This window comes from Phoca vitulina, unplaced genomic scaffold, assembly GCF_004348235.1.
Source record: "Phoca vitulina isolate PV1807 unplaced genomic scaffold, GSC_HSeal_1.0 scaffold4, whole genome shotgun sequence".
Classification (NCBI taxonomy): domain Eukaryota; kingdom Metazoa; phylum Chordata; class Mammalia; order Carnivora; family Phocidae; genus Phoca; species Phoca vitulina.
In genome coordinates this window covers 80,813,086-80,837,548 of record NW_022589707.1, presented here as the reverse complement: position 1 = coordinate 80,837,548, position 24,463 = coordinate 80,813,086, and the positions used below count along the sequence as shown (strand labels likewise).

At 38.0% G+C, this 24,463-nt stretch overlaps 1 protein-coding gene across 1 annotated transcript in view; it reads left to right on the top strand.

Moving 5' to 3' along the window:
* The first annotated feature begins 476 nt into the window (after window positions 1-476).
* Window positions 477-24,463, top strand: part of NAMPT (nicotinamide phosphoribosyltransferase) — a 39,740-nt gene continuing 15,753 nt past the window's right edge. The window contains exons 1-5 of the mRNA XM_032402359.1: window positions 477-1,026; window positions 1,653-1,814; window positions 17,661-17,817; window positions 19,479-19,582; window positions 21,688-21,816. Of these exons, the coding sequence (XP_032258250.1) occupies window positions 1,758-1,814; window positions 17,661-17,817; window positions 19,479-19,582; window positions 21,688-21,816 (447 nt within the window). The 5' untranslated portion in view covers window positions 477-1,026; window positions 1,653-1,757. The remainder of the gene's footprint in view (window positions 1,027-1,652; window positions 1,815-17,660; window positions 17,818-19,478; window positions 19,583-21,687; window positions 21,817-24,463) is intronic.

Genomic DNA, 24,463 nt, shown 5'->3' with positions numbered 1-24,463 from the left:
AAAATAAAAAAATTTTTAAATGATTTACCTACTTGTTTTAAAAAATAATTTCCCCCAGTAAACACAGGGTCAACCAAAAAAAAATCCTCTTTGTTTTCAACTTTTTTGCTGAAAATTATTCTATTATTCTAAATGTATTATTATTTACTACCTTGGTGAGTGTACTATTACTACCTTGGTATCTCACCACTTCCGTAATCTTTGCCTGTATGGACTCTGTAGATGGAGGCGACTCTCCAGAATCTGTATTTATTCCAAGACCACAGTCTGGACCCAAGTTGCTTTTAATTGAAGAGGTCTCCGTTTTGTTGTGATGAATCTCTCAATTCACAGCGTCCCCCTTCTCATCCCACCCCACCCCCCAGATAAAATGAGATTTTCACTAACTTTAAAAATAATCTATAAAGTTCCTGTGCCAGTTGTCATTGAACCGCTTTTTTTCCGGCTACTTGTATCTTGTAAAACCTAAATCTTGGAATTAAAAAAAAAAAAAAAGCAGCAGCAGCTACGCTAACCATGTGGACAAAGGAAATCTTAGTTTTACGCAAAAATGCAATCACGTATGAGAATTGCGTAAGTGGATGGTCGGCACTTAGGTGAAGTCATTCGACGTCGTTTCCCTTACTTCTTTTTTGGAGGTTACCAAACCATTTCCCAAGATGTAACGATTAGAACAATGATGAAATCAGTTTTGCAGCGTGTCAAAACTTGGCCCGTTGCCATTTACTTCTCGGCACTACTAGATTCAATTAGGCCTCGTACTTTCATTATCTGTGAGGACTTAATTCAATCCCTGCCTTCACGTGCAGGCAATTTTCTCCGGGAAAGTCAAAACATCATTCAAAGGATCCAAGAGCTCAGGCACACAGCGAGGAAAGCGGAGTCGATGCGGCAGAGCAAAGGGGACCCTCAGACCTTCTTCCTCACCGCAGCTCTTCGGATTTTAAAGAGAGCCTTAGGAGGACCAGGAGGGACAAGAGGGATGCAGGCAAAAGGTTCGATCCTCAATCCCAGCCGGAGACAAAGGTGAGTGTGCGAGCGGGATGGGGAGACCGGCAGAGGAATGCTCCTCGGCCCCCAGCCGGGTGGCATGACTTCAGGGGACTCAGAAAACGAGCCAGGACAGGGTAGGACAGGAAGGTGTCAGCCGGGCGGGCGAACCGGCTAATCGCAGGAGGGCCGAGGCTGGGAATTCCCCCGCCCACCTCCGCTCCGCCGTGCCGGGAAATGAAACCGAGGCAGGGACGCGGGTCCCTGGCCGAGACTGCCCGGAAGCCTCCGGTTCCCCCCCCCGCTCCGCCGTGCCGGGAAATGAAATCGAGGCAGGCACTCGGGCCCTGGCCGAGACTGCCCGGAAGCCTCCGGTTTCCCGGAGCGAGCGTCCGGGAAAAAGAGCGCGTGCCTCACGTCCTCTCCGCCCAGCCCCGCCCCCCGCGCGCTGCGCACGCGCGGCCGCGCCCCGCCCCTCGCGTCCCCTCCGGGGTGATGGGGCGGGGACGGGGAGCCGAGGTGAGGAGTCGGTCGGAGTCCCTGGGCTGAGAGCTCAAGAGCTACCGGCGCCACCACCCCCCGCCGCGTCACGGCTCCCGGGCCCGCCCTCCAGTGGCCCCTCCTCCCCACTCCGCTTCCCCCTTCTCTCCCCCGCCCCTCAGACCGAGCGGTGACTTAAGCAACGGAGCGCGGTGAAGCCCATTTTTCTCCTTCCTCGCCGCCGCGCCGGGCAGCTCGCGGCGCGTGGCCCGCGGAGTGCGCCCGAGATGAATGCTGCGGCAGACGCCGAGTTCAACATCCTCCTGGCCACCGACTCCTACAAGGTAGAGGTTCGGGGCGGGGGCAGGTGAAGAAGGAGAGGGCGCGTCCAGGATGAGCGCGGAGCTGTGGGGCGGGGGGCGCCGCTCCGGGGTCGTGGCGCGGCACTATCCCGAGGGAAGGAGCGGGCGGGCGGCGGCGGCGACGGGCTGAGGCAGGTGAAGCTGGCGCCGCAGTGGGGAGGAGGTGGATGGAGGAGGGATGGAGGGATGGAGGGATGGACGGCAGGAGGCGGGGCTTTGGGGTGCGTGGTGGGGGGGCGCGGCGAGGGGCTGAGGCGGGCCTGAGCCAGCGCCGCCCGCCCGCCGGTCCGCCGCGGGGCGCGGGGCTCCGGGCTCGTGAGGCCGTGGCGGGGTCGGGGCCAGGGAGGCTTGGGCGTCCCCGGCCGAGCGCACGCCTTCCCCAGGAGCGCGGCCTTTTGGCCTTGGGCCGGGTCGGGCTGGGCCGGCCTGGGCGAAAGGTCGCCGGAGGAGCGGGTCAGTTAGGTAACGGCCCCTGGGGCTCGGCCATGGAGAAAGGGAATGGGGTTTGAGAAGTGGGTTTTCCCCCGCCAAGCTGAATCGAGTGCGCTCCCCCCTTGCTGGGCAGGTACGTCCCTTCCCGAGGAAGAGGTGGGCGAGGACCTCGTAGGGGTGCCGCAGCAGCCGGCTACGTTCTTCTGCCTGTGGCCGGGGTGTGGAGGACACTTATCCGCCCTCGGTAGGCGTGCTGGATTTCCTCGACCCACTCCACTGGGCTCGGTTTCAAACTCCTTGGCTGCTGGTGATCACTCATACTCCTCATCCCTTGTTGTAAAGGCCGATAGGCTTCCCTTATTCCATTAGGGCCACTACAGGATTTCTGTGAAAAGGAAAGTGAAAACACGAGTTTTAACTCTGGAGAACTCCCAGAGAGAGAAATGACACCTTTGTGTTAATATGCCTGTTGGACAGTTGAATGTATTGCTGCCCCATCAGTTTTGTTTGAAACTCATACAAGTAAGTAAAGGAAAGAATGATTAGAGGAAAATCTGGCAAATGTTCTTTGCCCCAGTTTCCAAATTACATGAAGTAAACTGAACTATACTTTGCTAAGCTTTGTTGGCCAACGCACTTAAAAGATGAAATGTCAGGCCAGACACCCCACTTGAACAAAATAAATTTTAGTATTTACTTGACAACATGGTGGTTTGGAATATGAAGGAAAGCAAAATGCCCTCATATTGTTGGTTTTTGTTGTGATTTTTTGCTTTTTGTTTCTTTCCTTAAATATTTGGAGAAAGTATTTTGGAGAATCCCATTTTACTTACGTTCTGTTTTGTTCATTTCTTCCCAATCACCTTAACATTCTACTTAAGATAATTTAGGCCGGTACTTATTTAAAGTAGAGCCAAGTTTCATTAACAAGTGGTCTTTTAAATGGAATTTTACAGTGGAAATCTACACCATTGCAAGATCAAAGTATTACCAAGTATGGTTTACTTGACCTTAAAACTTTCTCTTGTCTTAGTTCTAGTGTTTTGAGTATCTTCAGTAGTGATTTTAGAATGGTCTCATTCATAGTTTTTTCTTAACTAAATTTCTTTTGCTAACTTTTTTTCCTAACTAAATCTTTAAAATGATTTCCAAAAGTTTTCTTAATGTAGCAATTAATGATTTGGTTGGAAATGGGATATGTAAACAGGTTGATGGGTCTAACTTATAAAAACAAAAGGAGTACAAATTCCTTTAGTTTGTAGTTCCTCTGGCAGTTATACATAAGGAATGTAAAATTGCCTTAACATCAGTTTTCTGGGCTGCTTTTAATTAAAAGAGTGAATTACCTTAAAGTTTTCTAATTTCCTAGCATGACATACTTAATGCATTGTTAGAGTTTGCATCTATTTAATAAAGTTTATTCCTGCCCATTTTCAAATCAGACCAATATATTTTATTTTTCTCATATGAAACCTTTTTATTTTCTTACAAGGCTTTAAGTTTTTGTTTTAATTCTAGTTAGGTAACATACAGTGTAGTATTTGTTTCAGGTGTACGATATAGTGATTCAACACTTCCATATCATCACCCAGTGCTCATCAGGACAAGTGCACTCCTTAATCCCCATCCCCTGTTTAACCCATCCCCTTACCCACCTCCCCTCTGGTAACTATCTTTATTCTCCATAATTAAGAGTCTGTTTCTTGGTTTGTCTCTCTCATTTTTTCCCTTTGCTTGTTTGTTTTGTTTCTTAAATTCCACATATGAGTGAAATCATACAGTATTTGTCTTTCTCTAACTGATGTATTTTGCTTAGCATGATGCTCTCTAGCTCCATCCATGTCCTTGAAAATGGCAAGATTTCATTCTTTTTTATGGTTCAGTAATCCATTGTGTGTATATATATATATATATCACCCCTCTTTATTCATTGATCACGGACACTTGGGCTGCTTCCATATCTTGGCTATTATAAATAATGCTGCTATAAACATAGGGGTGCATGTATCCCTTTCAATTAGAGTTCTTGTATTTTGGGGTAAATATCCAGTAGTAAAAATTACTGGATTGTAGGATAGTTGTATGTTTAACTTTTTGAGGAATCTCCGTACTGTTTTCCAGATTGGCTGCACCAGTTTGCATTCCCACGAACAGTGCAAGAGGGTTCCTTTTTCTCCACATCCTCGCCAACACCTGTTGTTTCTTGTGTTGTTGAGTTTAGCCATTTTGACAGGTGTGAGGTGATATCTCATTATAGTTTTGATTTGCATTGCCCTGATGGTAAGTGATGTTGAGGATCTTTTCATGTGTCTTTTGGCCATCTGTATGTCTTCGTTGGAGAACTGTCTGTTCATGTCTTCTACCCATCTTTCAAATTGGATGATTTGTTTTGTGGGTGTTGAGTTGTATAAGTTCTTTATATAATTTGGATACTAACCCTTTATAGGACATGTCATTTGCAAATGACATTCTCCCATTCAGTAGGCTGCATTCTAGTTTTGTTGATTGTTTGCTGTGCAGAAGCTTTTTATTTAGATGTAGTCCCAATAGTTTATTTTTGCTTTTGTTTCCATTGCCTCAGGAAACATACCTAGAAAAAAAGTTGCATCGGCTAATGTCAAGAAGTTACTATCCATGTTCTTTTCTAGGATTTTTATGGTTTTAGGTCTCACGTTTATAGGTCTTTAATCCATTTTGAATTTATTTTTTCGTATGGTATAAGAAAGTGGTCCAGTTTCATTCTTTGCATGTAGCTGTCCAGTTTTCCCAACACCCTTTGTTGAAGAGACTGTCTTTTTCCCATTGGATATTTTTTCCTGCTCTGTCGAAGATTAATCGACCATGTAGTTACGGGTTTATTTCTGGGCTTTCTGTTCTGTTCCATTGATCTGTGTATCTGGTTTTGTGCTAGTACAATACTGTTTTGATTACTACAGTTTTGTAATACATCTTGAACTCCAGAATTGTGGTATCTCCAGCTTTGCTTTTCTGTTTTGAGATTGCTTTGGCTACTCAGGGTCTTTTGTGGTTCCATACAAATTTTAGGATTGATTGTTCTGCTCCTGTGAAAAATGCTGTTGGGATTTTGATGGAGATTGCATTAAATGTGTGAATTGCATTGGGTAGTATAGACATTTTAACAATATTTGTTCTTCTAATCTATAAGCATGGAATGTCTTTCCCTTTCTTTGTGTCATCTTCAGTTTCTTTCATCAGTGTTTCATAGTTTTCGGAGTATAGGTCTTTCACCTCTTTGGTTAGATTCATTCCTAGGTATCTTATTATTTTTGGTGCAAATGTAAATGGGATTGTTTTCTTAATTTCTCCTGCTGCTGCTTCAGTATTGGTGTATAGAAATGTAAGATTTCCGTACATTGATTTTGTATCCTGCAACTTCACTGAATTCGTTTATCAGTTATAGTAGTTTTTTGGTGGAGTCTTTTGGGTTTTCTATATATGGTGTTATTTATCTGCAAATAGTGTTTGACTTCTTTACCAATTTGGATGCCTTTTATTCCTTTTTCTTTTCTGACTGCTGTGGTGTGGATTTCCAGTAATATGCTGAGTAAAAGTAGTGAGAGTGGATATCCTTGTCTTGTTCTAGATCTCAGGGGAAAAGCTCTCAGTTTTTCGCTACTGAGGATGATGTTCACTGTGGGTTTTTCAGGTATGGCCTTTATTATGTTGAGGTATGTTCCCTCTAAACCTACTTTGTTGAGGGTTTTTTATCATGAGTTGTACTTTGTCAAAATGCTTTTTCTGCATCTATTGAAATGATCATATGGTTCTTATCCTTTCTCTTATTGATAAGATGTATCACACTGATTGATTTGCAAATATTCAGCCACCCTTGCAACCCAGGAATAAATACCCACTTGATCGTGGTGAATAATTTTTTTAATGTATTGTTGGATTCGATTTGCTAGTATTTTGTTGAGGATTTTTGTATCTGTGTTCAGCAGAGATATTGGCCTGTAGTTATTTTTTTTAGTGGTGTGTTTATCTGGTTTTGGTATCAGGGTGATGCTGGCCTCATAGAATGAATTTGGAAGTTTTCCTTCCTTTTCTATTTTTTTGGAATAGCTTGAGAAGAATAATATTAACTCTTCTTTAAATATTTGGTAGAATTTGCCTGTAAACCCATCTGGTCCCGGACTTTGTTTTTTAGGAGTTTTTTGATTACTGACTCAATTTCTTTGCTAATAATCACTCTTTTCTAATTTTCTATTTCTTCCTGTTTCAGTTTTGTAGTTTAATTTCTAGGAATTTAGCCATTTCTTCTAGGTTGTCCAGTTTGTTGACATATAGTTTTTCATGATATTCTTATAATTGTTTGTATTTCTGTGGTATGAGTTGTTATTTCTTCTCTCTCATTTGCGGTTTTATTTATTTGAGTCCTTTCTCTTTTTTTCTTGATGAGTCTTGATAGAGGTTCATCAGTTTTGTTGAGTTTTTGAGAGAATCAGCTCCTGATTTCATTGCTCTATTCCATTGTTTTTTTAGTTTCTGTATCATTTATTTCTGCTGTAATCTTTATTATTCCTTCCTGCTACTCTTTCCAGGTTTTGTTTGTTGTTTTTCTTTTTCCTAGCTCCTTTAGGTGTAAGATTAGGATGTTTATTTGAGATTTTTCTTGCTTTTTCAGATAGTCTTGTATTGCTACAAACTTGTGTCTTAGAATTGTTTTTGTTGCATCCCAAAGGTTTTGGGCCACTGTGTTTTCATTTTGTTTCCATGTACTTTTTAATTTATTTTTTGATTTCCTGGTTGACCCATCATTGTTGAGTAGCATGTTATTTAACTTCTATGTATTTGTCATCTTGCCAGACTTTTTCTTGTGGTTGACTTTTAGTTTCATAGTGTTGCGGTCAGAAAAGATGGCATGATGTGACTTCGATTTTCGTGAATTTGTTGAGGCTTGTTTTATGGCCTAATATGTAATCTATTCTGGAGAATGTTCTGTGTGCACTTAAAAGAATGTGTATTCTGCTGTCTTAAGATGGAATGTTATGAATTAATCTGTTAAATCCATCTGTTCATTCAAAGCATTGTTTCCTTATTGCCTTTCTGTTTAGGTGATCAGTACATTGATGCACACGGGCTGTTAAGTTCCCTATTATTATTGTATTATTTTCCATTAGTTCCTTTTTGTTTGTTATTAACTTTTATGTATTTGGTGTTTCTGTGTTGGATGCATAAATATTTACAGGTGTTACATCTTCTTGTTGGATTGTCCCCTTTATTATTATAGAGTGTCTTCCTTTGTCTCTTGTTACAATCTTTGTTTTAAAGTCTAATTTGTTCAATAAAAGTATTGCTACTCTGGCTTTCTTTTGATCTCCATTTGCATGATAGATGTTTCTCCATCCCCTCACTTTCAATCTGCAGGTGTCTTTAAGTCTAAAAGGAGTCTCTTATAGGCAGGATGTAATCTAGTTTTTTTTTTTTTATTCCTTTTGTCACCTCATGCCTTTTGATTGGAGTGTTTAGTCCATTTACATTCAAAGTAATTATTGATAGATATGTATTGTCATTTTATTCATTTTTGGGGGGGTGGTTTCTTTCTCTGATCTGTTCTTGTCTTTCTCTCTTTTATGGTTGGCTGGTTTTGTCTTTAGTCTTTGCGTATTTATTAGTGGTTTTATGTTTGTGCTTACCATTAGGTTTGTATGTAATCTCTTTGGCATTTAGCAGTCTATATTAAGTTGATGGTCATTTAAGTTTGAATCCATTCTTTATTCCTCTCCTCCCCACATTTTAAGTATATGTTGTCATATTTTCCATCCTTTTATTTTGTGAGTTTCTTGACTGATTTTTTTTACAGAGCTATTTTTACTGCTTTTGTATTTCCCACCTTTATACTGTCACTTTTGGTCTCTATGTTCCACTCAGGGATTCCCCTTTAATATTTCTTGCAGGGCTGGCTTAGTGATCATGAGCTCCTTTAATCTTTGTCTGGGAAACTCTTTATCTTTCCGTCTATTCTGAATGATAGCCTTGCTGGATAGAGTTTTCTTGGCTGCAGATTTTTCCCATTCAGGCACTTTGAATATATCATGCTCTCCTGGCTTAGAAAGTTGCTGCTGCATGATCTGCTGATAGCCTTATGGGGTTTCCCTTGTATGTGACTATATTCTTTTGTCTTGCCGTTTTAAAATGTTTTATCACTATATTTTGCCAATTTAATTACTGTATGTCTTACTGTGGATCTGCTTTTATTGATTTTGGGGGGGGCGGGGTAGGGTGTCTATGTCTCCTGGATCTGGATGTCTGTTTCCTTCCCCAGTTTGAGGGAAGTTTTCAGCTATTATTTCTTCAAATAAATTTTCTTCCCCCTTTTCTCTCTCTTCTTCTGGGACTCCTAGAATATGAATGTTAATATGTTTGATGGAGTCACTGAGTTCCTTATGTCTGTTCTTGTTTTGCATAATTATTTTTCTCTTTTGTTCTTGATTACTTTCCATTACTCTGTCTTCTAGGTTAATAATTTGTTCCTCTGCTTCTTCCAGCCTGCTGTTCATTCCATTAAGCATGTTTCTTATTTTGTTTATTGAGCCCTTTATCTCGGCTCTGTTATTCCTTATCTCTGTGTTAATGGTCTGACTGATACCTTCCACTCTTTTCTCAAGTCCAGTGAGTATTTTTATGATCATTACTTAAAATTCTCTATCTGGCATGTTACATAATCTGTTTTCACTTAGATCTCTGCCTATGACCTTGTCTTGTTCTTTCATTTGGGACAAGTTTGTCTTTCTTCTCATTTTGTCTTAGTCTCTGTGCCTGCTTCTGTGTATTAGGAAAATCAGCTACATCTCCTGTTCTTGAGGCTAATGAAGAGGAGATCCTGTAGTGCTGTGCCATGTAATGTCCCTTGTTCCCCAGGGCCTGGCACTTCTGGGAGCATCTCCAATGTGTGCTGCATGTGCTCAGCTGTTGTGTCCTGGATGCTTTATCCTTCAGGCCAGTCATCTGCAGAGACTCTCTTTGCTTGTTTTGGGCCGTGTTTGGTCCCTGGTCTGAATGTAGCACGTTTTAACTAGGTGTGCTCTGTTCTGCTTGTGGAATGAGGCCTGTCGCCACTGCCACTGGAACCGAAGCCCTGCAAATCTCCCATCTCTGGAGGCACTGTGTGAGCATGGGTTTGGGCTGGCCTGGGTGACGGGGCCCACAGTGCTAAGACTGAGGCAAATGTGACTGGGAGGGGCAGTCCCACCCAAGCACAGTGGAACTGTGGGGCTTGGTGTAAGCAAGTTAGGTAGGGAGTGTGGATGCTATGCTGGTTCTCATAGGCGGTCCTATTCTTACGCTGAGGGGCAGGGAGAGGGAAATGGCTCCTGCCAGTTCCTTTGTTCCTAGAGGGGTCTCTCCATCGATGCTGCCCCTCTGGGACATGCTCCAAGATGAGCAGATAACCTCCCCACTGTGTGCCCCAGGCTCTCTTCAGGTCACTGTTTCCACACTCTGTTCATGGGCTGTTTGACCTGCCTTCTCTCCAAGAGCAGTGCAATGCCCTCTGGGCTCTAACCCAGCCAAGCCTGCTCACCTTTAAAACTCAAGGCTTTAAGCCCTGCTAGTTGCAAGAACTCACGAAATTTGGCTCCTCTTGCTTTCCAAGCTCCTCTGTGTGTTAGTCTGTCTCTAGCCCTTCTCTCTTCCACTGCAGCAACAATGATCCGTTTCTCCCAAACCTCATTTCCATACTTCCTATCTTCTTCGATGTGTGTGTTCTCTACTTTTTTTTTAATTTTTTTATTGTTATGTTAATCCCCATACATTACATCATTAGTTTTAGATGTAGTGTTCCATGATTCATTGTTTGTGCATAACACCCAGTGCTCCATGCAGAACGTGCCCTCCTCAATACCCATCAGCAGGCTAACCCATCCTCCCACCCCCCTTCCCTCTAGAACCCTCAGTTTGTTTTTCAGAGTCCATCGTCTCTCATGGTTCGTCTACCCCTCTGATTTCCCCCCCTTCATTCTTCCCCTCCTGCTATCTTCTTTTTTTTTTTTTCCTTAACATATATTGCATTATTTGTTTCAGAGGTACAGATCTGAGATTCAACAGTCTTGCACAATTCACAGCGCTTACCAGAGCACATACCCTCCCCAGTGTCTATCACCCAGTCACCCCATCCCTCCCACGGTTTGTTCTGCCAGTCTTCAGGTCAATTTCTAGGGTATTTAGGGTGATTAGATAGTTATCTAGTTGTTGGATGAGGCAAGCCTTGTATCCTCCTACTCTGCCACCATCTTCCAAGTTTGTCTAATATGAAACCTTTTAAGAAGATTTTCATCTTGGGGCTCCTGGGTGGCTCAGTCGGTTAAGCATCTGCCTTCGGCTCAGGTCATGATCTCAGTGTCCTGGGATCAAGCTTCATGTTGGGCTCCCTGCTCAGTGGGGAGCCCGCTTCTCCCTCTCCTTCCTCTCCCCGCTCCCTGAAATAAATAAAATCTTTAAACAAATTTTTTTAGGGCGTCTGGGTAGCTCAGTCGGTTAAGCGACTGCCTTCGGCTCAGGTCGTGATCCCAGGGTCCTGGGATCGAGTCCCACATCAGGCTCCCTGCTCTGCGGGGAGCCTGCTTCTCCCTCTCCCACTCCCCCTGCTTGTGTTCCCTCTCTCGATGTGGCTCTCTCTGTCAAATAAATAAATAAAATCTTAAAAAAAAAAACAAATTTAAAAAAAAAAAACAAATTTTATCTTAGTAAGATTTTTCATTTTTCCTCCCCAAAAGTCCCTCAAGAGGATTCAGTCAGGTTCATATGTTTTATACCAATGGTTTACAACAGTACACTAAAATAGATGGTGTATTCCACACTGACATTTTTCAGTTTCATTTATCTTACATATTTTGTGGTCCTTATAATCTGTATTCCATTTTTACCTTGTTATCTTCTTAGATGAAGAAGAGACAGGAATGATAATCCTGAGGTTAGAAGTAAAAAAATTTTTATTTGGTAATTACATGAGACTATTACATATTCTACTTACTACTGGCCAGTTAAAGTAGGTAGGGAACATAGTGGTTTTAGACGTGTTGATGGAAGAGAGAATATTGTTGATTTCTTCTTTCTAAAACTAAAGAAAGAATAGTTGGTTGTCTTAAGGTCTACAAAAAGATTTTTTGCAGATAGTAGGGTAGTGTCCAAGCACATGACAGCACGGTTATTTTGTTTTTACTTGTATCCTCTCTGGAGGGTTCAAGACAATTTGGATCAAAGGAGGAGAGTTGAAAATATATATTCATTTCTGTAATCTCATACTATATTATATATAATAAACTGAAAAACAGGTAAATCTGGTTGTTTCTTCTATTTTCATCCTGGGCTCTTGTTTAATCATTTTTAAAATGGCATAAAGTAGAAGTATCTACTGGGTTGTATTTATGTTTTGCTAAGCCAGCTAGGGAAAGGTGCACTGGGCTGCTTTAGCCATTGTAGTACTTAAAAAGCATTTGGAACTTCTTGTAAAGGAGACCGGTCAGATTTTTGTTTTGGGTTTTTTTTTTTCCTCCGCCTATCCCTGGGGTAGCCATTGAATTAGTTTACAAATAACTGACTCATTAAAAGGTGCATTTCTGTTCCTTGTTTCTTTCCCTTCTATGTAGATAATATTAGTAACAAACTATAGCAGAGAATAGTTTCATTATTTCTGAACATTTTACCTATTAGTAGATTAAAATGGAAGGTGTTGTCAGTTGAGTTGAAAAATATATATATTGTACAATAGTAATCTCTAAACAATTTACACATCATCCATTGTTATGAATTGTGCTATCCAGTGTGGGTTGCTTCTCCAAAGGTCATTTCATTTGTAAACTGGTTATTTGGAACCCAGCCCATTTTCATTAATTCATTTAATAAATATTGGAGATCTCCTAGGTATTGTAAAAGACAAAAGATGTCTCTTAAAATCCAGGATGGGTGAAAGTTGGTTTTAGAGAAGTTACAGAAGATTGTATAATTTATGTATGGTGATTAGGCATCCAAGGTAGCTTTTTTTTTTATTTTATTTTTATTTTTTTTAAGATTTTATTTATTTATTTGACAGAGAGAGACACAGCGAGAGAGGGAACACAAGCAGGGGGAGCAGGAGAGGGAGAAGCAGGCTTCCCGCTGAGCAGGGAGCCCGATGTGGGGCTTGATCCCAAGACCCTGGGATCATGACCTGAGCCGAAGGCAGACGCTTAAGGACTGAGCCACCCAGGCGCCCCAAGGTAGCTTTTTTTTTTTTAAAGATTTTGCTGCCTCACTAATGGCAAATTAACAGACTTTAAAAATTTTGGCTTTTTGGAAAAAGAGTTGGGGACAGATCTTACTGGCAAGTTAGTCCTGGCTGGAACTTTAGTTACCCAGTGTCTGAGCTGTTCCTATTTTTCATAGTTGCTTCTTTTTCATTACTTCTGAACAAACACTTAAGTTAAATGTCACGGTGACTCTCTCATAGCAGCCTGAGCCTTGTGAAGAGTGGAGTACTGTTGCAGTTTGTATGTCAGAGATTACCTGTACATTCGTATGATGCAATTTTCCAGTGAGTTTTATATTATAAATTATAGGAAAAGTTCAGGCAACAAATAAAATACTATATGTAAATCATGAATACACTTCATAGGAAGATTAATTTAGGTCAGTAGTAATTATATAATATTTTGCAAAACAAAGATACCAGAAGCTGGTGTCCTCTTTGTCAGTTGACTACATCTTTCTCAATGGTGTGGCCAAAAAAAGTACAAATTATCAGGAACTCTGTGCTAGGAGGTTTAGGGGAAGGGGCAGTATGATTATAGCTGATTTGACAATTTCCTCTTTTCCCCAAAGTATAATCCAAAAATCTTTTAGCCATACTTTTGAAGTTGTTATTGCTTCAAAAGCCAAATAGCAAAAAATTATTTTCTGTGGCAATAGAAGTATTTCTAAGGCTTGAGAAATCTTAAATAATGTTGAAAAGAAAAAAGAATCAGTTAATTTTTTTTTCTATTTCTAGCACATTAGCATTGACAAGGCAGAAGGTCTTAGCCATTGTAAGGCTGAGTGGATCCTCTTCTGAGTGCCCTTATAAATTATATAGATAATATAACTTATTTGTGACATTATATATATTTTCCCATGTGTTCTTATATACACATGGTGTTGTTAAAATGTTGGCTTATGATCATTTCTTAGCTGTTAAAATTATAACTGATAAAGTAGGTTAGTAGTGGTTGCCTTTGTCTTGTGATCCCATTGTGAGAGGAAAGCTCTTGGAAAAACATCAACTTTATGGGAAATCTGGAGAGGCTCAGGAAAAACTTAGAGTTTGCTCTCACAGAAAGATTCTTTGCAACTTAAATACTTCTTATATTTCTCTTCATTTTTTAATTATTTTTAGGGGGGAGGAGGAGCAGAGGGAAAGGGAAAGAGAGAGAGAGACTTTTAAGCAGGCCTGATGCCCAGCGCCGAGCCCGACGCAGGGCCCAGTCTCACGACCCTGAGATTACAACCTGAGCTGAAATCAAGAGTTGGATGCTTAACCGACTGAGCCACCCAGGCATCCCTGATACTTCTCTTTAAATGTCATACTTGGGACAAGGATATTTAGTTTAGTAGCCGAGGGATTGATTATAATTTTTAGCTTTTCATGAAGTAAATCAATCACATGACTGTGAAAATAACTTCTATTTTTTTTTAAAGATTTATTTGAGAGAGCGAGATGAGAGAGAGAGAGAGTACATGGGAGGGGGGGAGGGTTAGAGGAAGAAGCAGGCTCCTCGCCGAGCAGGGAGCCCAATGCGGGACTCGATCCCGGGACTCCAGGATCATGACCTGAGCCGAAGTCAGTCGCTTAACCAACTGAGCCACCCAGGCACCCGAAAATAACTTCTATTAAAAGAGCTAATTTTTCTGGTGTGCCAGTGTTCTTTACCACACATGTATGTGTATACTGCTAGTGCTCTATTAGCTGTAGGAAAAATCATGCTAGTTGAGGAAACATTTTTAGAGGTAAGGTTTGCTGAGGATATTATGAGAAATTAGTTATTTTCATCTTATAAATAATGTTAAATTTATTATAGAACCATTTTCTCTATTGATAGAAGTCAAAAGTAATGCTAAAAAAACCCAACATGATTTAATAGCTCCCTTTTTGTAGTTCAGTTTAATTTTGAATACTATGAAACTTTATATTACTTGACATACTTAAAACTGAGCTCTTGATTTCCCAATCCATTCCTTCCACAGCCTTCCCCATCTCAGTAAATGGCACCATTATTCACCCAGTTGCTCAAGCCAAAAATGTAGGAAACACTTTTGTTTCCTCCCTTTTTATCCCCCAAATATAATCTATTAGCCTAATTCTCCTTTACCTCCAAATGAGCCACTTCTATCACCTAAGCTAGTCTTTAGCCTCTTACCTGATGGTCCTGCTTCCTCTTTGGTCACCCTGTAATCCATTCTTGACCTCACTGTCAAGCTGATCCTCGTAAAATATGAATCAGATCATATTCATTCCAGCTTAAAACATACTAAGGGCTTCCTATTGCACTTGATGTAATATTCAAGCTCCATGTGGTAACATACAAGCCCTTACACGATCTTATCCCTGCATCTCTCTGTGACCTTACCATGTACTCCCTCTTCCTCCTCCTCCTCCCCACTCTCCAAGCACCAACCACGCTGGCATTGTGTTCTGTCCCTTAAATCAATGTATTTCCTACCTCCTTATAGTTTAGGTCCTGTCACATGTCACCATCTCAGAGAAGCCTTCCTGGCCCCCTCTTTACAGCAGTCTATCAGGCCCCCTCTAGCCCTTCATTTTCTTTTAATTTTTCAAACCTACATCTAGATCTGAAATTATTTTGTTGATTTATATGTTATTCTTTGACCTTCCAACCCTCATTAGCCCTTTGAGAATAAAAACCACCTTAGTCCATTTATTTCCCCATCCTCAGTACCTGAAACAGTGCCTGATACATAGTGGACATACAGTATATATTTGTGAATAAACTATTTTCAAAATAACAATTTATTAATTTGATTTTCTGCTGTATCATCTCATTTTCTAATGAAGGTTCCAAGTGGTTCAGCAGAAAGCAAAATGAAGAGGGTAGTAAACCTAGCAAAACTGGAACCATTACAAATCTTCTATTGGCTGTATTCTTAGAATAGTATTTACTAAAAAGCTCTGTTTAAAAATTTTTTCCCATTAAAACAGTGGTATAAGCCAATATAAAATAGATCCAAACATACTATTTGATTCTTTAAATATATTGGGTGTTCATTGGTAGGTGGTTAATTGCCTGAGAATTAGCTTCTTCAGCTAAATTCTAGAACAGTTCTTCAAAGTTCTCCAAAGAAGATTTTAGAAGTCACACTTCATTTCTAATTAAGCAGCCTAGACAATTTTGTGTTTTTAATGACATTTGTTTTCAGAGGAGGCATTCTGAATATTTATGCAAAGGTTTTAAGTATATAATTAAAGAATATGGCAGAAGTAAAGCTTTAAAATTATAAATACATTCAGTCATTCTCCAGAACTGGAACTGTATTTGTATGATTGAAAAGTTTTAGTATACTTTTAGACCAAAGTGGAGTTAAATAGTTTAGGAACATTTCCATTCAGCATTTGACTGCTTGGTCTACTCAGAAGATGAAAATAATTGATTTGCCTTCTCATACTTTTAAATTTGACATAGAAAAAGTAAATTTATAAAGATGCACCCTTAAGTATCTGAACTGCAAAAAGGTCAAACTACTGAGAGTCACAGCTATGAATCTGACTTCTGTAAACTTGCATAATGTGATCCAGACCTTTGATTTTACTTCATCGTAGTTGACTTTTCTTCTACCTCACTACTTATTCCCACTAAAGGAGTTGGAGTTATTTAGATTGTAAACTGGACATTTTCATTTTTATATACATCTTGCATATATTTTTAGGTGGTGGTAACTTTTTCTAATCATTTCTTAAGTAGCTGAAATAGTAGTGATTTATTACTAGGATATCATTCATATGTTGTCTTTGCATTTTAGTGAATTGGTTCATAGATTTAACTGCTCTGGGTTTTAACTGTTTTACTGAGCTACTACTTCAGCTTCCAGCAGTATCAGTCCCTAGGTTCTAACCTAAAAAACAAAAAACCCAAACCAACTCCTGGTGTCTACCTCTAGGTTTCAGATTCTTCTCACAGGTTGCCTTCAAGCAGCATAAGGGTGCTGTTTTCATAGAGTTGCAAGTTGCTTCTTTTGGAGAAGAAAGATTTATTAAACATTTGTGTTTTTTTTTTTTTTTTTTTGCTCTCTATATAGAGTATATTTATTTTAGAATTTTTGTGCTAAGCTACAAAGATTTTTTAGGTTAAAGCCAAGTTTTACTTTAAGATTGTGCATCCAAACAAGAAAAGCATTGGTTTCTCTAAACTTAGGATCAGAGCTAAACAGGAAGAATGGTTCATGTTCACAGTGGTCATCCATGGAACTTGTTCTGCAGCAATCATTCCACCATCACCTGCTTGACCGCCCTCTACCTTAAGCCTTAAGGCATTTTCATTCCTACTGTTTCAACAGAGCACATACGTATTATTCTTCCACTTACTTTCTATTGGTAAAATGTTTTAACCACATTAAAATATAAGAAAATTCAAATTAAAATGAACTCACTTTTTTCTTAAAACAAAGACGTATTAACTTTCAACAGTAACTCTAATCCAAATTCATGGAAGAGAAATAATATTTCTTCATGTTTTTAAACTCCTAAGGATTTGATGTTGCATTGGACAGGCATTTATTTCCCAATTCAGAGGAAATTTGAGAAAAAGTAATATAAAACAGGATTTTATTTATTTTTTTTACTGCTCCTGCTGCATTCATCCAGGTTTTCATAGTGTTACTATGAAGACTGGAAGGAGTCATTCTCACTACCTCGCTATATAGATGCAGTAGAGTCATGGGAAGTCATTGACTATTGACTTATCAAACATAGCACATTTGGGTAGTAACAGTACCAAATTCTGCTTCCAGTTCATTTTTTATATCATGGGTATGCCCCCCCTACCCCCCCGCCAGGCAGCTACATCTCTTTCCCTGAAGGAAGACCATTCCCCAAGACCAAATGAGATACCTGTCTTCAAACTTTGATTTCAAGTGTCCGTCCATCCCCTTAGAGGCTTCATACTTCCTTAAGTTCAGTTTATTTGTTTATAAAATTTTAATACTCTCCTGTGGTTTTGAAATTAAAATACTGAACTATTAAAAAAGTATTCTAATAAGTATGATGCTTATTCTTTACAACTAGGAAAAGAAGCTGATCAGTAGCAAATAAGAAGTGTAGTTTCTCTGGTTTTAGATAATTTCAAGCCCTTTCGGTCATGTTTTATATTCTGTTCTAATGTTCTCTAACTCAAGTATTTCTCTTTCCTTTAGGTTACTCACTATAAACAGTACCCACCCAATACAAGCAAAGTTTATTCCTACTTTGAATGCCGTGAAAAGAAGACAGAAAACTCCAAGATAAAGAAGGTGAAATACGAGGAAACAGTATTTTATGGGTTGCAGTACATTCTTAATAAGTACTTAAAAGGTATTATTTTTCCTAGTACGTTTAAAACGCTGCTTTTATGTAACACTTCATAATTTTTCTCCTATATTGTTATATTCTATGATTTGAAATAACTCCTTCAATAGTTTAATTTTGATATGTACTTAACTACTTTGACTATTTTAGGGGTTATTTTGGAATTGTAAAAAATCTGTTAATTTGAATGCATTAAATCTTATAATTTGGTGTATGTGCTTATTGTTCTAAATATGAGAAAGATTTTCTGAAACTAGTAAGTTTGGGAATAAGTTTAGAAAAGTCAGTAATTTTCTGAGGCTAATCTGGTATGTTAATAGATTTAAGTCATTCACAGTAAAGGATTCATTATTCATCTGGGAATTCATTTTGAATTATGGTAGCAATTAGAATATTTTTGTCATAGTCTGTTTTATCTTAAAACCCTATTTTTCAGAACTGCCTGACACTGTGGCCTTAGTCTCAAATGCATTTTAAAATGGAAAAAAAAACCAAAATAATTTCTGTGCTTTTGTATTTGAAAGTCCACGTCTAGTTTGTTTTATAATAGTATTTCTGGGGCGAAAACAGTTCACAAAGGTTTTATACATTTTGGAAAATTTTATCTGTGAAGCCTTTTCAAATAAAAATCTCAAATGAAGACAGATTAAGTTGAATTTTACACAGATAATAACCTTTTTCCATAATCTTGGCAGTTTTAAGATCAGACAGTTCAGATATGTTATACCATTGAAAACATACTTGAGTATCCAAAGTACTTTGCAGTAAGACTTCCCAAGATATTTTTTTTTTTTTTAAAGATTTTATTTATTTATTTGACATAGAGAGACACAGCGAGAGAGGGAACACAAGCAGGGGGAGTGGGAAAGGGAGAAGCAGACTTCCTGCCGAGCAGGGAGCCCGATGCGGGGCTCGATCCCAGGACCCTGGGATCATGACCCGAGCTGAAGGGAGACGCTTAATGACTGAGCCACCCAGGCGCCCCCTTCCCAAGATATTTTAAATGAGTTTACTATTGACCTTATATAGAGAAAGTTACTAAAGATTGATGTCATACTTCAGTTCTACAGCTTAAAGACTTTATAAAATATTATTTATAATTATAGCTAAAATTTATGAATTGCCTATTATAGACCAGCATTATGCTAAGTATATGTCTTAACTCACTTAGTCCTCACAGTCATCCTGTAAGTAGGTGCTCTACTGTTATCCTCATTTTACAGCTAAAGATAACTAAAAGTATATTTGAGAAGCAAAAACTTAGTCCTTGTGTAAATTATTGGATTATCAGCCCTGAAGACACCCTTTATAAATAAAGTAAAAAGGTTCACCTGGAAAATTATCTATATCAAATTTGAAGAGTATATATATTAATAGTGATAGAAAAAATATCAACTTAGAAGTTAACTTATTACTGTGATTTAAAAAATAATAATTTCTTCTGTACATCTGCTTTTCAAATAAGAACTTATATGCTTAGGGTGAGTGAGCAGAAGGGCAAATTCCTTTTCTGGCTGTGCTGTTGACTCTGGGTGATCATTTAACTTCTCAGTTCTTGGTTTTTTATCCATAGAATGGTGAAATATCTAGAAAGATTAATCCTACAGCAACTCAGCAATTTATAGAATGCCTTTAGAAATGTAAACAGGAGAAATCTGTTTTTTCAGGTAAAGTAGTGACCAAAGAGAAGATCCAGGAAGCCAAAGAAGTGTATAGAGAGCATTTCCAGGATGATGTCTTTAATGAAAAGGGATGGAACTACATTCTTGAGGTAAAAAATGGTTTTCACGTTTTGCTCTACTTTGGTTTTGCTTTTAGTTCAAAATTTCTTAAAAGGAATTTGAATAGAAGACTATACTTATGACTTATTTTTCTGTCTGTGACCCGAATATAATGGCTATTTTAGATACTCTTGTGAAAAGTTAAGGGTGACATTTAAATTTTTTCTATAGCAGGTCTCAATAATTGGTTATAATATAAATGAATTATTTAAATCACTAGCATTTTTCAGAAAGGAGATTTAATCTTTTCTTTGAAAATGTACTATAAGAAAGGGCATGGTTATTTGGCAGTTTTAAAATTTAGGTCTTTTTTCTTGGCTATAGATCATTTAAGGGAAAAGATGCAGTGAGTCTATCACTATGCATTAATTCTAGGAAATTTCCCTGACTGAATCATTGGAATGGTTCCATGTTGATCCATAAAGTCAATTTTTATTCTTTGTTGTCCTGATCGATTACTTAAGTCCTGTAATATTCATACCTAGCATGTTTGGATCGATTACTTAAACTTTTGAGCATCCAAAGACCTGGGAATTGAGTTATGAGAGTTGAATGTCCTCTGGTGGTGGTCTTTACTACAAAGATAGATTGGGAATGGGATCTTTTGGCATCTTGCCATGTCAAGTGTTCATTTATGTCTTAAAAACAAATGTTTTTTCCACTGTAGACTATCAAACACAAAATAATTAGAAATACTTTAACTTTCAGGCCTATATTGTAATACTGAGTTTTACTGTTTTTTACTTAAGGGTCTTTGAAGAAGTCAAGTAAGCACTCTGTGCTATACTTTCCCTGTATCTTAAGTAAGATCAGTAAAATCTGTTGGCTAAATCCTGCACTTAACCCCATTTGGTTTGTTGGGAAGAGAAAAGTAATAGGTGTTAAGCTTATTAATATAATTCCCAGTAGCCAGGGTGATAAATCTTTTGATTTTATGTTCAGAGAATTTTAGGGATCTAATCTAGTCTTATCTAACCCTGTTTTAAGAATAGTCTGAGACCTAGAGATGTTAAATGACTTGCCCAGAGTCCAAGTCAGTATTTTTGAGTCCACGCTAGGATTTCTAAGGCAGTAATTCTTTCTGCTCTATCATGAGGCCTTCCAGTGCTTCTCATTAAACAGATTTTTCTTTTATTTAGTTACCTGTCCCAAATCACATTAAAACTACTAGGATTTCTGAAATAATTTGCCTTCCTAGCCAACATTTAGCCACAGCTTTTACCTTTAAAAGAAGAGCGGCATAATTAAATGTCCGAAAACATACTCTGTAGCGAATATGTTTCAGGCTAATTTTGGAGAGAACTGTTGCACTTGGATATTGATTGCCAAAGCTTTAGGAAGTACACTTAATGATTGATCTATCTATTCCTAAAGTGGTTTTGGTCAACTACCAGAATAAAGAGAAAACCTATTTAAGATTCTTCTACTGGCAGGGATCGCTCTCTCTTTTCTTTTTTTTTCTTTTTCTTTTTTAAGATTTATTTATTTGAGAGCGAGAGACAGATAGCGAGAGAGAGCACAAGCAGGGAGGAGAGGGAGAAGCAGGCTCCCCGCTGAGCAGGGAGTCGGATGTGGGGCTCAATCCCAGGACCTGAGCCAAAGGCAGACACTTAGCCAACTGAACCACCCAGGCGCCCTCTCTTTTCTTTTTTGTTGTTATTTTGTTTGTTGCTAATAGCAGTCCCTTATTTTGTCTTTTAGCCTTTAGCTTTTCTTTTATGAAAATGACTACTGAGAAGAAAGATAGTGTTCTTGGAATATTTTTGGAATATGTTGGAATAAACTTTTTTTGAAAAAATGGGAAAAAACAACTTTTTTCTTTAGATGACTTTGAGATTATCTTCTAGTGAGAAATGTTCTTAGCAGAAGTACTCTGATAACATAAAATTTAAAAATTATATCAGTGCCTAAACTGTTAATCATTTTAGCTAATTTTATTTCAAGAGAATAAGGATATTCTAGCAATACAGTAACATGTACAATTGCAGTTTCTATGACAGTAAGATTAGCTTCTGTAAAATATAAAGAACCTTATTAAAATAAGTAACTACATATCATCTGTTGAATGAATAAATTCATTATTATCTGTTACCAGAAATATGATGGGCATCTTCCAATAGAAATAAAAGCTGTTCCTGAGGGCTATGTCATTCCTCGAGGAAATGTTCTCTTCACAGTGGAAAACACAGATCCAGAGTGTTACTGGCTTACAAATTGGATTGAGGTGAATTGTTTTATTTTAATTACTATTTAACATCAACTCAAGGTGTAAAAACCATTCAACTGGGATTCTAGTTTTAAAATTGCTACTAATAAAGCTGTATAATCTCCTACAATTTACTAAACCTTTCCAGGCCTCAGTTTTCTCATTTATAAAGTAACAGTTGGATTAAATAATCTTTAAGGTTCCCTCCAGTGAAATATAATGTTCTGAGACTTTATCTAAGTGAAATTATTAAGAACTATTACTGTTAAAGCTTTGTTGGCCTCCATCTTGTTTGTTGCAATCCTAAGTGTATATTATCATAGAGAAAACTGAGAAAAGTAGCACAGGTTTATTTTTAGTAACTTAAGATTTTTTGTGGATATTCTGTTCTAATTATACTAAAGGAATTTTGTTCAGATTTTTAATAACAGCTTTCTTCATTATCTAATCAGCTTAGAGCCTACGCTTTACCACCTGATATTTCTCATCTAAACAATACTCAAGACTTGCTGATCTTTTTGTTTAATTTCTAAGCCCAAAAAGGAGGATACACTAGAGACTCTGAGTTTATACTGCAAGGCTCTTTGTTTTCCGTTCATCTGTACCTAAGCAGTCCTGTTTTCATATGCTCATAGTTTTAACATTAATAATCTACTTAGCTTCTCAACGGCTTAATTTAGATTTTCTCTACTAGAGGAAATACCCTAGAAAGTGACTACAGAAATACCACCCTACTATCTGAGAGGTGTTTACCCAGTGCTTAGAACTAATTCATTATCTTAGTAGTTTATTGGTTAAACTAATTTGTTGTTATATTATAAAATCATACATTTGAGGTTATTTATAAGGACTGGAAAATTTAGAAGAATTAAGAGGTCTAAGAATGTGTTTGAAATACATTGTCTAAGTTGACAGAAAATTTAAAACTCTCTTAATTAGACTCTTTATGGGACATCAACTTAGGGTAGGCTAATAGGCCCAGAAAAAAGGTCCAATTACCCAAAATAAAGACTTAAAATAGTTTACTGCTTTGTACTGGGAAATACTAGATTTTAAGAGGATGATATTACAAAAACACAAGAGAAGAGTTATCCATCTATCCTTTTACAAAAACTTCAATGCCAAAAGATCCCAAATAGATAAATCTTATTTTGAAAATCATCATCTATGGGTAGCCTTTTTCACTTTTTTTTTAATTTTCTGATTGAGGGTTTAGTCAGTAAGTACTTGTCCCTTGTGTCTAATTGAACTTCCATAAAGCAGATATTTATGGACATAGAGGTCTGATTCCCAACTCACCTTGCTTCATGTATGTTTTTATCTTAAGAAAGTGGAAAAAAAAAAAAAAAACACTAGCCTTTAAAAACAACAATAACAAGAAAAAAAGCCTGTTGTAATAATCATTATTATTGTGGTGTATTTCACTAAAAAACCATGAAGTTAAAAATGTTAATATAGACATCTTAGAGCAGTAGTTTGTTAGCAAATAAATACCATTTTTAATTTAAAAATGACTAAATGTAAAATCCAGCATGAGACTGTTCGCTTTTGAAGGGAAAAAACATTACGTAGTTCCTTGTTTTTATTTGCTTAGAACGTGAAACAGAACTTCCATCAAATTTGCTTTCTATTTTATTAATATATATTACCTTAAATAATTTCAGTCCTTGCTAGCTATTTTTATCTAAGCCACAACAGTTTATGGCCTGACACAATCCCTATTATGGTTTCTATTATAGATCCTATGTTTTATAAAAAACTGTGTTTACTCTAAATACCAAGTCTCCAGAAGAGGCTTCTTCATGGTAACTTTGCATCCTTTGTGGGTTTCTGTTGCAAGGGTAAGAGGAGGTTTATCCTAATCTTATCAATCCCCAACCCGAGTTTACTACCTTGTAAATGAAGTCTGATACCAAATCCAACAAACTTGTTACTTACAAAGATGTTGCTCAGGCAATCCTTGATTTAAAACACTTTAAAAAGCACTAAATAGTATTCCTTCCAATGACCTTTCCCAGTGTATGTTCAGAGTTATTGCTAATATTCTTTGCTATTCACCATACACTGAATTTTAAAACCCACTAAAAATACTGAATTGCTTTATCAATATCAATATTGGTGCTAGAAGAAACCTTAGTTCTCAAATCAGATTTCAGAACATGTTTAGAAGAGCCCAACGTTCTGCAAAGATGTCTCAGACTTACAAAGGGGCTGAGGAATGAACACATTGGGCTAAACGTAACCATCTCTTCCAAACAAAACGCAAAACCAAACCTTTTTGCTGTTAAAAAGAATTATAAAATAGACAGTGACCTCACAGTTTTACAGCATATGCAGAAATGTTTCATGTAGCTTTCTTAAAATGACTTGATAAAAGCCAAGGATGTAAAGCCTAACTCAGTGAATAGAATTCTCTAGTGCTAAGCGAAAGCATCTCCGAACTAAAGAACCTACTGGTAGTCACAATAGATCTAAGGAAAAATTAGATCCAAGACTATGTAGAGAAGTAAATGATACCCATACTATTCAAAGTGTATTCCCATGCTGGTCCATAAACGAGTTGATGCAGGTCCATGTTAAATACAGAAATTGAGGATAACCACTTATTTAGAAACTTTCATGGTAATTGCCTCAACACCTAAGTGTGAGTGTATTTTATAAAACT